Source organism: Olea europaea, unplaced genomic scaffold (assembly GCF_002742605.1).
Source record: "Olea europaea var. sylvestris unplaced genomic scaffold, O_europaea_v1 scaffold2316, whole genome shotgun sequence".
Taxonomy (NCBI): domain Eukaryota; kingdom Viridiplantae; phylum Streptophyta; class Magnoliopsida; order Lamiales; family Oleaceae; genus Olea; species Olea europaea.
The window spans coordinates 42,270-55,989 of record NW_019241259.1 but is presented as its reverse complement, the minus strand read 5'-3'; the positions used below and the strand labels follow the sequence as shown (position 1 = coordinate 55,989).

The window sequence follows — 13,720 nt, the reverse complement described above, 5'->3', positions numbered from 1 at the left end:
CATGATGTGATCTAGTACTTCCTGGGTCGCATTAAACCCTATGAAAGGTTAAGAAATAACTAAATAATTAAACGCGTGTTTCTCAAACCCATCAACTATCTAGTTTATTTTGAATTTCAAACATGTTGTGTACAAATTTAAATGTATATATGCTCTGTTTGATTTTCATTATTTTCAAAATATATTTTTTCGACCACACATTCTACAATAAAATAATATTACAAGCATATCCAAATTTTTTTCTCATTTTTAACCTCATATTCTCTATCAATCTACAATTTCAAAATGCATTCTTCGTTAAAATGAGGCTTGAATAGGCTAATAATAAATGATGATTTTACAATTGTTAAACTCGCATATGTATGTCAATGACATCTATCGAGTAATCACTTGTAAAACATTTTTAAAAACAACCTAAAACATGGAGTGAAACCCATCCCATTCGACACATGAGTCTCAATCGAGTAGACATCCCATTCGACCGAGGTAGTAAATGCTAATATTGTGTACCACATTAAAACTAACTTAGGGGCAAGAAGGAGTACTACTACTTCACTAATTGACCCACATGTTCTAGATGAAGTCGATCAAGTTGCAATGTCATTTTATCGGTCGCCAGTTGCGTGTCATAACTCTTTATTGTATCCATATCTTGTCGATACTAGTGGTGGTCTACCTGGTATATGTATCTTCTCATTAACTCATGTAAAATCCTTCACAATAATAAATTACATGTTAAAGTCTAAAATGATTGAATAAGTACGTTATTTGATCGACCGATTGACTCCCCCACCTTGTTGTGCTTAGAGCTGACACGAAGAACCAACCCCTAGGTGCTTTATCAAAAACTACGAAGTTGACCAAATAACCATGAAGTCGATCTTTTTCATGTTTTGTGACGATCATGGCATCGTGGAAAACACCATTACCAATATTTTCACTGCATCTTCAAGAATGTACGTAGATCCATTCATACAAAGTCCAAATTTTTTTATTTTACGTACTCATTTTCAATCACACATTCGCATAATAAAATATCATGCATATAAATCAACAATTTTTCTTTATTTTTTAATCACACGTTCTCCAAAAACTTACCATAAAAAACTTTATTTTTTCCAAATAATATTCATCAAACAGGGGAAAGTCACCTCAATGCCACATCATTAAAAATCCGTGTAAATGTTAGTGCACACAAGCATCAACAATCAACCTCACCCTTTTCAAGCTTTAGAATGCTCAACTCAGTATTGAACAATTGTAAAAACATGCAATGAATTTGTTTTAAATAAAATTAAATTCATAACAACGAATTTTAATTAAATCCAAATTTATTGTTAGCAATAGAAGACGTTTTACAAAATCGTGCAAAAGAAGTGACTACTAATTGCAATGAAACACACAATATATTTATTATTGAAATTAAATTAAATTCAAATTTTAGCCCCTTTTTGATGGCCATTATTTAAAAAAAGGTTTTAAATATTGATTTTTTTTGGAGAATTGGTGGTTAAAAAATTGGAAATTTTTTTAAGTTAACGTGTATTTTTATTGTATAAATGTGATTAAAAATGAGTATGAAAATTAAAAAGTTTTGTTTTAAAGAAAAATATATTTATTATTGAAATTAAATTAAATTCAAATTTTAGCCCCTTTTTGATGGCCATTATTTAAAAAAAGGTTTTAAATATTGATTTTTTTTGGAGAATTGGTGGTTAAAAAATTGGAAATTTTTTTAAGTTAACGTGTATTTTTATTGTATAAATGTGATTAAAAATGAGTATAAAAATTAAAAAGTTTCGTTTTAAAGAAAAATAAACAAATATTTAATTAAATCCAAATTCATATTGAGTAATAGAAGATGTTTTTCAACGTGTAGTGGTCAAAGTTCAATTGCTAAAATTCGACTATCTCAAGGTTTAACGATATGATGGGATGTCACATGTGCATTCTGTCAACCACATCATCAATTTCGTTAGAAGATGGAGATGGAAGGTATGTCAGTGACTAACGTACAACGATTTTATATATATACGTTCAATGACTATTGGAACTATTAACTGTAATAGTTGTAACTTATAAGTCATAAGTAAATTTTATAATAATATTTTATTGATTAAAGTTAAAATAACTAAGTTAATTAATTAATCCCTATTATATAAAAAGGGGAATGTGAGGGCACTGTAGAAAGCAACAGTGTCTTGATCCATCTTTACTGTATCATTTTTTTTTGTTTGTTCAATTGAGGTCAAAAACGACGCAGTTTGCTTGATATATATTTATTTATTATACACTACCTCTGATTTTACTGCAACATGCAATTTCCATTCCTCTCCCACTTCGATATAGATATATATAATAGGGATATAAGAAAAAAATCACTTTTATATATAAAAAAAATAGAAATAATATACGACATAAATTTTTTCGCAATTTCCATTCCTCCCCCACTCCGATATAGATATATATAGTAGGGATATAAGAAAAAAATCACTTTTATATATAAAAAAAAGATAGAGATAATATGCGACAGAATTTTTTTTACAACATATTACTTGTAAGTAAAAAATTTGAAGAGAAAAGAATTAAAGATAATTTTAAATTGAAAAAAAAATTATAACATAAAACTACACAACAAAAAAAAAATAATAATAATCTCTCTGTGCACGGAGGAAACAAAAAATAATAATAAATAAATAAAATTGGAAGGACTGGCCTCCGTGCATGGAGAGAGAAATAAATTTTTTTCTTTTTTTTTTATACTCATGTTTTTGTGTTGATTTTCAGGCTCATTACAAGATATCAAACGAAGTCGAAATATTACATTTTTAATATCGTTTACTCACGGCACAGTATTGCACGTCGTTAATGGTGCGTGAAACGGTCAATCATAGCAAATGTTATGGGACGTCAAAGTAAGTATTTTCAAACTATATTTCGAAATTTTCGATAACAAGTTAACTTTAAAAATTTATCGACAATTGTATGATAGTTGAATCGATAAATATTTTACATTCTCTTGAAACTCATTTTGAGAACTATATCGTAGAGACATCGAATGATCTAAATAGATATCAAAAATAGTTAAACGAATATTAAACGTATGTGTTAAAAAATACGCATAAGTCGTTTTTCTTAAAAAAATCAATTATTTTATTACTATTTCAAAATTTTCGATAACAAACTAACTTTAAAAATTCATCGACGATTGTACGATAGCCGAATCAATAAATATTTTACATTCTCTTGAAACTCATTTTGAGAATTATATCGTAAAGATATCAGATGATCTAAATAAATATCGAAAATAGTTAAATGGAGATTAAACGTATGTGTTAAAAATGCGTATATATCGTTTTTTCTTTAAAAAAATCAATTATTTTATTACTACTTATTTTTTTCACAACAATTTTCTCAATGCATCATTTTGCTTAAAAAAATTATGTGGTATGGCGAAAATTTTTTTTCTCCATGCACGGAATGAATATGTTTTTTTTAATCATTTTATATATTAAATTATTACTAGAAAATTAAATTTTATCTTAAACTATTAAAAAATACTGATTAATAATAAAAAATTTGAAAAAAAATTAAAAATAATTCTAAATTGAAAAAACTATTATTTATAACGTAAAACTACACAGAAAAAAAATTCTCAAATCTAAGTTTCTGTTTAGAATTATTAAGAGAAAAGAATTGTAAATTTAAAAAAAATTATAATGTGAACAATTTAGAATATATATAGTAGGGATATAAGAAAAAAATTACTTTTATATAAAAAAAAATATATATATATATATAGAGATAATATGAGATATAATTTTTTTACAACATATTATTTGTAAGTAAAAAATTTGAAGAGAAAAGAATTAAAGAGAATTTTAAATTGAAAAAAAATTATAACGTAAAATTACACAACAAAAAAAAAAATATTTTCGTGCACGGAGCAAAAGCCTCCGTGCATGGAGACTAATGGAGACACTATCTCCGTGCACAGAGGGAACAAAAAAAAATAAAAAAATAAAATAAAATTGGAAGGACTGGCCTCTGTGCTTGGAGACCAAGAGACCAAAAGGTCTCCGTGCACAGAGGGAGAAATAATTTTTTTTCTTTGTATTTATGTTTTTGTGTTCATTTTCAGGCTCATTACGGGATATCAAACGAAGTCGAAACATTACATTCTTAATATCGTTTTGAAGTACTCATGGCATAGTATTGCACGTCGTTAACGGTGCGTGAAACGGTCAATCAGAACAAATGTTATGGGACGTCAAAATAGACATTTTCAAACTATATTTCGAAATTTTCGATAACAAGACAACTTTAAAAATTTATCGACGATTGTACGATAGTCGAATCGATAAATGTTTTACATTCTCTAGAAACTCATTTTGAGAACATATCGTAGAGATATCGAATGATCTAAATAGATATTAAAAATAGTTAAATGGATATTAAATGTATGTGTTAAAAAATACGCATAAGTCGTTTTTCATAAAAAAATCAATTATTTTATTACTATTTTAAAATTTTCGATAACAAGTTAACTTTAAAAATTCGTCGACGATTGTACGAATCATAAATATTTTACATTATCTCGAAACTCATTTTGAGAATTATATCGTAGAGATATCGAATGATCTAAATAAATTTCGAAAATAGTTAAACGGACATTAAATGTATGTGTTAAAAAATGTGTATAAATCGTTTTTTCCTAAAAAAATCAATTTTTTATTGCTATTTATTATTTTTTTCGCAAAATTTTTCTCAACACATCATTTTGCTCAAAAAAATTATGCGATATGACGTAAAAAAAATTTCAATTATTTAAAATTTCATTTTTTTTCAAATGGGGAGCAAAAACGACGCGTTCCTCCATGCATAGAATGCATGGATTTTTTTTCATTATTATAGATATAGAAAACTAAAAAAAAAAAAAAACTATATCATTGTAGTTGGATATTTCTAATAATTTCAGACAATATTTAATTTTATAGTAATATTTTTAGTAATATTAAATTTTTTAAATTAAATTTATTTAAATATTACTTTAGATTAAGTATTAACTCAAAATTTTAAGTATATCACTATAGTTAGTTTATATAGTATAAAGATGTATTATCTTTTGTTGAAAAAAGAAGGAAAAAAATAAGAGGACTCCGTGCACGGAGGCCCAAAAGACTCCATGCACGGAGAAGACCCATGGTCTCCGTGCACAGAGAGAGAAATGATTTTTTTTTTACTTATATTTTTGTGTTCATTTTCAGACTCATTACGAGATATTTAACGAAATTCGAATATTACATTCTTAATATCATTTTGAAATACTCGCGGCATAATATTGCACGTCGTTAACGGTGTGTGAAACGGTCAATCATAGCAAATGTCATGGGACGTTAAAGTAGGCATTTTCAAATTATATTTCGAAATTTTCGATAACAAGCTAATTTTAAAAATTCATCGACGATTGTACGATAATCGAATCGATAAATGTTTTACATTCTCTCGAAACTCATTTTGAGAACTATATCGTAGAGATATCGAATGATTTAAATATATATCAAAAATAGTTAAACGGATATTAAACGTATGTGTTAAAAAATATGCATAAGTCGTTTTTCCTTTAAAAAATCAATTATTTTATTACTATTTCAAAATTTTCGATAACAAGTTAACTTTAAAAATTCATCAACGATTATACGATAGTCGAATTGATAAATATTTTACATTCTCTCGAAACTCATTTTGAAAACTATATCGTAGAGATATCGAATGATCTAAATAAATATCGAAAATAGTTAAACACAGATTAAACGTATGTGTTAACAAATGCGTTTTTTCTTAAAAAAATAAATTATTTTTTTCTTTTTAATTCTTTTCTCTTCCAAACAAAACTTAATTTTTCAGTTTTAAGGAAATGTTATTTGTAGGTTAAAAAAAATTGAAGAGAAAAGAATTAAAAAAAATTATATATAGTGTGGTCTCGGTTCAAATTTTTTTTTTGTACTTTTTTGTTCTCCATTTTCATACGCTATGGCCACACCTTTTCAAATCAACTTATTTTCTTATATTATTATATTATATATATAGTGTAAGAGTGACAATGTGAATCTATGTAAAAAATAATTGAAAATTAAAATTGAAAAATTTACTTTATAAATAATTGGTTTTTTTATCAATTTATTTAAATTTCTTTTTAATTCTTTTCTCTTTCAAATAAAATTTATTTATTATTATTTTTTTAAATTATTTTGCCCTACCAAACTTGAAGTGACTGTTGTATCGTTCGAAGAATAGGCTTGCTGTTAGGGCTCTAATTCTTACACCAACAAGGGAGTTATCCAATAAGTGCCACTTCAAATTATTTTACGTGCGAACTTGAGTTTGTTATTTAAATATTTGTGTATGTGGATATTTTCTTTCAATTTACAACTGCATAAGTTATTTTTGAACTACAAGTATAGCTTTTCGAATCGAAGTTGTTAAAGAAAAGCATTTTGCGAAATTTAATTTACAACTTATTTGTAATATCAGATAAAAAAAATCTTCATCTACATTAAATAAAAAATACAAAAAATAATTAAAAATAAATTATCGTTGACATATATACAATTACAACATTCATTATACTTATTTATAAGAATAAAAATAAATTATCGTGATATAAAATATACAGTCGATCAAAAGACGAGAATCAAACAAACATTTCTTATTTTCAAATTCTTTTTGTATAATCTAAAAATTTTACGCTAATAAAATCAAAATAAATATAAAATTTGTGCAATGCACAAAAAGGAGATTAGTTTAGAAAAAAGTTTTAAAAATCCAGTTACCAAAATATATATATGGGGAGATAAAGTTACTTAAATCGTTTTATAGCCAATCATGCTGTAACGAAATAATTTCTCTAGCAAACGGGAATCTCAGGGCAAAGAATAAAAAATCTCCAATGGCTGGATCATCCCGTTTCCCTCCTCTACACTTGACAATCAACGCTCTCATTCTTCCACACAATGGGATTACGCGCCCAAATGATTCTATCATATGTCAACCATTTCCATTTTCAGCACATGCCCAAGTTGGAACCAGAAAGGATTGTGCACGCACCAGAACCAGGGTTCTAAGGGAGTGGCAGGAATACGAGGAGGCGGTGAAGCATAAAGACCTGGCCAAGGCTCTCAGATTATTGAAAGATATACCCATTGAATCTGAAAATTCTTCGATTGAGTCAACCCAGTCATCGGGTGGTGAGTTGGGTTTGTTTGGATCGGATAGGGATTGGGAGGTTCTGGACACGTGCTTGAATGCTGATGACATGATGCTTGTGGGTAGTGCTTATGCTTTTCTGAAAGACAGGGGGTTCTTGCCCAATTTCGGAAAATTCCGCAATATTGGTAATTTACCTGTTTCTCATAGGATTAAACAATTGTTCTACACTTTGTATGGTTTATAGTGAATGTTTTGTGCTTTGATTTGCATTTGATGACAATTGAGCTGTTATTGTGTCACTACCTTAATTGTGTTGTGTCTCGCATAGATAATATAAGGCTTGTCTGTTCTTTTAACCATTTAAAGATCTCTCCAATTCAATGTGATTGCAATGATCGGTATCGCCCTTCCGATGATCCCCGTACGCAATGGACCCGAGTAGACTCGGGGCTACCAGTGACCTAACTAAGGACTCGACTTGTGAGCTTATAATCACTTAGACACCGTCTACTTATCTACTTATAAACCGGTTTGAAGCATAGTTCTCCTCAATGTGGTCGAAATATATTATTCAATATACTCTGGTTGCATATTATTATCTTGCCACCCATTTAGGTTGTTCTAACTTGTTAATTTCACCGTATTATACGAATTAGAGCACAAAATTAGGTAAGTATATAGTTGACGCTTGGAATTAAGTTAATACTTAGTTGAAACCCATAAAAGGTCCATAATAATATGCAATTCTTAATCTAAATTTTCAAATATTCTAGTCAAAAGGTTCCATAAGTTTCCTCAAGGTTTCCAAATTCTATAAAAGAATAAATAAAAAAGTAGGAAACCTTTTTCAGTTTCCTAAAAGTTTTTGTTTCCATAGTATATTACAAGTTTCCATGCAACCTAGCATCAAACAGATGATATCTTGGGCTTTGGTACATGATCAGCCGGGACTTCAATGCCTAATCTGGCCATGTGGTAAAATTTTCCACTTGTGCGAGGGAGTGTGCGTAGGGTGACTGGTTTTGTTGGCCTACTTGGGTTGATCTTCCACATTATGTGACGTGGGGAGATTCAGTTACTGAATGGTTTCTCTATCACCGAGTGAAATTATTAATTTACCATAACTTCTATGTGAGATAATGGTGAAAACATCTCTTATCAATTTCCTTTATGTTGTTGAGTTAAAAATATTACTATAGCATTTTAATCGATGAATTCAAATACTCGATCTCATGGATTTCTGCTTTTTTCTGGTATATCTTTACTTTCCAACACCAAATATTTTATTCCATGTGTAATGCACTAGTTGCTCAAAGTCATTCTGAATGCATAAACCTATCATTAGAGCATTATGGAAGCTGCTTGTATAATTGTCTTGTGCAGTATTAGAGGGACCAAGAGAAGTTACACCAACTGTGTTGAAGACTTCAACTGGTTTAGAAGGTACAATTCCTACATGGAGATAGGAAATGCTACACAACCTATTCAGAGGCATTACCAGTCACTTCTTACCATTTACATAAATTAATATTTCTTCTTACTGTGTTTAGTTGAAGCGGTTAAGATTTTATACTGTTTTGTAGATTTGTATCAACATCCTTTACTATTTGTCCTCTATTTATTTTCCTGTTCCAGTGTCAAAATTTTCACCAAAAAAGTGGGGTGTTTCTGGAAGCTCTAGTGTTGTTTCGATCTTTATGTTTGCTGGAGTGTCTTTTCTTCTGAGTCAAGGAATAGATATCAGACCTAACCTAGCAGCAGTATTGGGGTTAGCCATGTTAGATGCTATTTTTCTCGGTGGTTCATGCTTAGCCCAAATCTCAAGTTACTGGCCTCCATATAAGCGCCGCATTTTAGTTCATGAAGCTGGTCATCTTCTTGTAGGTAAGCTATATTCCTGACAATTTGTTGAAATAGTACTGCATTGCCAAGCAAAATATGTCAAAACTCCAGCTGTAAATGATTACTGTCTTTGTTAAAAATTAAGGGCCACCTTTAGGAACTTCAGTGCATATGATACCTAGAATGCATTTTTAGTGCTTTATGACATGATTCCTAATACACTTATAACCTGCATACTCTGCAGTCTGCCCAAAAGCCTGGATAAAGAAATAATAGCAGAACATTGTTGTGGTTTACATTATGCTTGGGAATAATATAATGCATACTCAAAAACTCTGACTCTAGGATGAAACAGCCGTTGTTTTTCTGATCTCCTATTTAACATAGATGTTGAATTTGCAGCATACCTGATGGGTTGTCCAATTCGAGGTGTAATTTTAGACCCAATCGTTGCAATGCAAATGGGCATTCAGGGACAGGTATATCTACTCTGGCACGTGCTGTTGTGTCATATTTCCTGATATCATTTATCATTATTTTAGCTTAATCCTTAGTGTTATATTGCTGACATCAATTTTTTGATTCACTTTTTTTCTTTTGTTTAAGTTCATCACACCTATTGTTGCTCTTTTAGGCTTCTTCCTTCCTAGAGGAACATTGTTTCTTATAATTTGTCAATCAGCAGACACTCACTGACACACACACTAATTTCAACATAGATGAATTTTGTTTTGCCATCATTTGTCTTGAAGCCATTTTGAAGAGCGAAGTCATACAAGATAGAATTTAGTTTCCAATATTGAGTTTTTTCTTCCCTGCCCAGGAAATTAAAATAATTTACGAGTGATGTTTGAAAACTCATGTTTCTATGACAACTGTTTTTGGATAAAAAATTATTCATTTTGAGCTCTCTTTATGTTTCTGTAATTCTGTTACCTGTCAATATCTTGTTTTGATGATCATGGTTGTGTTTTTCGTGGCCTCATATTTATCTGGACGTGGCTTTTACAGGCAGGAACTCAGTTTTGGGATGAGAAACTTCAAAATGAGCTTGCTGAAGGCCATGTCAGTGGTACTGCCTTTGACAGGTTGTAGTGCGAGGTTCTAGTCAAAGTTGCTTCCAAGCGTTCTTTGCGTCACTTTTAGATTTTTAAAATAGATTATCTAATGCTTAAAAGCAATGAATTTTAGCTCGAGTGGATGTAGTGAATCTTTTCTTGCTAGAACTTGTGTAAACTTTCAATTCCTTTAATAAAATTTTGCATTGCTGGAAAATGTCAGGTATTGTATGGTTCTCTTTGCTGGGATTGCAGCTGAAGCTCTCGTCTATGGAGATGCTGAGGGTGGAGAAAATGATGAAAATCTATTTAGGAGCATCTGTGTTCTTCTGGAACCTCCACTCTCTGTTTTACAGGTTTGTTTCTGATCATAACTGTTTCCTTTGGTAAAAAATGGAAGTAAACAATCAGGCCGTCTTCTTGGGTAAATTACATACCACAATTATTATAAATTTTCAGGAGACACTTCTGCTAGGGTCCAGTTGCTCTCCATTCCAAGTGGATGTTTTAGCCTATGTTTGGCTCATGTTTATAAACACTCAAGCCACTTTTTATCCACACATTTTGAGGGACCCATAAATGCTATCCGTTTATCCTCCACTCATTTCTATCTTTTTATAATTTAAATCGTTTATAAACACTTCTCAAACATGTCCTTGGTTTAGTTCTTTCACAAACATAATAAATAAGAAATGTGAAATGCCACTAAGCTACCAGAAATTGTATTTTATTTATTTATTTATTTTTTTACAGAGAGGTGAAAACAAAAGAAAATCACTTATATTCTCAACAACGTCCAATCTTGAACATCATTTACCACACTGTTACTACTGGAATACCACTATATTTGCAACTGCATTGTTCACCACTGTGATTACCCACCCAAAACAATAATGATCCCATGAACTCTTACCACCATCAACCAAGTCCCTTCCTATCGTAATGTTGTCCAGAGACTCCAGACAACTTTCACATTTTTGTCAGCCTGATGCTCAAATTCAAATTCCTTTATCATTGATGATCACGTAAATGAGTGAGGACCCAAATTATCATCTTGCTGATTGGAATAGGAAGTTGTAAGTTTTGGTAGTCTTATGCTAGCCCTATAGTCATCATTAGAGGGCTATGGAATAAGGTAGAGGGCTGATTGGGTGATGTCTAGTGGGGATGTCATGATTCAATTGCCATGATAGGAGGCAATGGTTCATGGCATAGGTGGAGACAATGATGATAAAACTTGTAGCTGAGGTTAGAGATGATGATATGAACCAATAGATGATGATGGAAACAGAAAATGGTGTTGACACTTGGTGGTGAGTGGAGAAAGGGTAATCAAAGGCCCGAGCCTGCAAGGTGGAAGCAATGTTTGGTGCTAAATCTAGTGTTGGTAATTGTGGTTTTGGAGATGGTAGAGGCAGCTCAGATTTAGTAGAGGCCAGGGTTTGGGAAATGAGTTGAGAAGAAAGGATTGGAAACAGTTTAGGCAGGTATGTTCGGAATTATGTATAAAATGACTTTATTAGAGAAGATACATTACAGCTTATTGTGAATGAGCGAAAATATAGAGCTTGTTTGAGAGAGACTTTTTGAAAACATTTCTCCTACTCATTTTCAACAGCACATTTTATGGGTCCCGTAATTTTTCCTTACTATTTGACCACACATTCTCTAAAAAATTCATTTTTCACTTGGAAAAATCTCTCCCAAACAAGTTTATTTCTTTGAATTTGGACAAATATTTGACTGGAACGTCATATAAAGAATTCTCCTTGCCAATTTTCATTACTCGTGATAGCTAAATGCTAGTTGCTTGTAAGTTCAAGGGGTTTGATTGCGAATTCTGTGTAAACGTTAATTTCAGTATGAACTCTGACACGGGACATTTTTTACAATAGATGTCAAATCAAGCACGTTGGTCGGTGCTGCAATCTTACAATTTGATCAAATGGCATAAACACGCTCACAATGCTGCTGTCAAAGCTCTTGAAAATGGAGGCAATCTGAGTGTAGTCATACGGAGAATTGAGGAAGCCATGTGTTCTATTCGATGAACTGTGTTTTGTTCATCGTCGCATAAGATTAGGTAGAGTTTCTGAGGACTCCAGATCCTCCCAGGCAGCTACATCTTTATAAATGAAAATAACTAAGAACCTGTTGGGACCTCAGTCTTGAGAAACTGGATGCACGGACAGTGTTTCATAACACAGGCTCCATGTGCTCTTCATTGGCGCTCCTTGTTTACATACTGTAATGGATGGCCTTGTTTTGGATTTGGGGACGTCTGCCCGTCTACAAGGATCTATTCATTGAGACTTGAACCGAAACTTTCGCTGCAAAAGATATCTTTATGCATCAAAATCTTACTGAAGTGTGTAACCTTGTTACTGTCCTGACTGCGTGTTTCCAGAGGATGTTCGGCTCAGCTTGACTTCTCAGTAAAGTATGTTTCTACTTGTTTTTCGGAAGTTACTTTTAAGCTTAGCTTCTTGATGGTAAGAGAACTCAGGAGCAGAGTTCTCTGGAATGCAAGCGGCCAAGACCTGACATCTTGTGAAATTGTACCCTATTGTACAGATGAAAATTTTATTGTACAAATGTGTAAATATGATTTATGCTAGCAAATGAAGGAACATGCCTCTCAATGTAATAAACGAGATGAAAATTTAGTTTAGTAACAAACTTAGTTGAATGTCACCTTTTGAATTTGTAGCTGGGTGAAAATAATAGGGCGGGAGAAGTTTACAGTCAATGGGTCTTAAAAAAATCAAACACAATTTTAAACTATAAAATTAGAAGTTTTATTTGATAATAAATAGATTTGGATTCTTATTTTAAATAGGAAAAAAAAGTGAAATTAAAATTCTTAAAAGAAACGAGCAACTTCTTTCTTCTGCTCCTCCGAAGCTTTCACATTTTAAGCCCATGCTTGATGCCCATTATTTTGAGAAAATAAAGTGTTGGATATTGATTTTTTTTTTTTAGAAAATGTGGAGTTAAAAGGCAAAAAAAAGTTTCGGATTAATGTGCAAAATATTTTATTATGTAAATATGTGATTGAAAATGAGTATGAGAATTAAATAATTCTAGAATAATGGTTGTCAAATAGGGTTAAATAAGACTCAAAATAATTTTCTCAAAATCAAAGAAAAATATTTTCTTACTTTGATCACGTGATCATATTTTTCTCAAAATCAAAGGAAATATTTTTTTTTAGGGGGAGTATCATTTAATTTTCCAAGGAATTCATACTCTCATCAATAAAAAATTGACAAGTATGACATTTTTTAAGTTGAAAACTTAATCAACCAAATATATTTAATTAATAATTTTCATACAAATAAGTTATAGACAATTGAATTGTCTAGAATTTATTTTCTTTTAATACAAATTTTATGCTTGTAATCAAACACACTCTAAATCTTTTAATCACATTTTTATGTCAGCAATAATTAAAAAACATATTTTTAAAATTTTAGTTAACATTGTAATGCTAATAAATAATAAAAAGTGAAATAATAATATTATCGATAAAAAGAGCCACATGTAACAAAATAACAATAACAATGGTGATTTAATATTTGTAGTAGAGTTTTCGTGTCATTGATTATTTT

General features: G+C 30.6%; 1 protein-coding gene across 3 annotated transcripts; it reads left to right on the top strand.

Annotated features, from left to right (window-relative positions):
* Positions 1-6,884: 6,884 nt before the first annotated feature.
* Positions 6,885-12,803, top strand: LOC111381501. 3 transcript variants are annotated; one of them, XR_002700353.1, is made up of 8 exons: positions 6,885-7,394; positions 8,593-8,652; positions 8,845-9,093; positions 9,454-9,530; positions 10,063-10,139; positions 10,333-10,465; positions 10,569-11,596; positions 12,005-12,136. XR_002700353.1 is itself a non-coding variant. In XM_023005288.1 (7 exons), the coding sequence occupies exons 1-7, from the start codon at positions 6,950-6,952 to the stop codon at positions 12,158-12,160; spliced, it is 1,197 nt and encodes a 398-aa protein (XP_022861056.1). In that variant the 5' UTR covers positions 6,885-6,949; the 3' UTR covers positions 12,161-12,803. The 3 variants fall into 3 exon arrangements, 2 of the variants coding, with proteins under 2 accessions (XP_022861056.1, XP_022861057.1); XM_023005288.1 differs by lacking the exon at positions 10,569-11,596 and having other exon boundaries at positions 12,005-12,803; XM_023005289.1 differs by lacking the exons at positions 8,593-8,652; positions 10,569-11,596 and having other exon boundaries at positions 12,005-12,803.
* Positions 12,804-13,720: the final 917 nt, after the last annotated feature.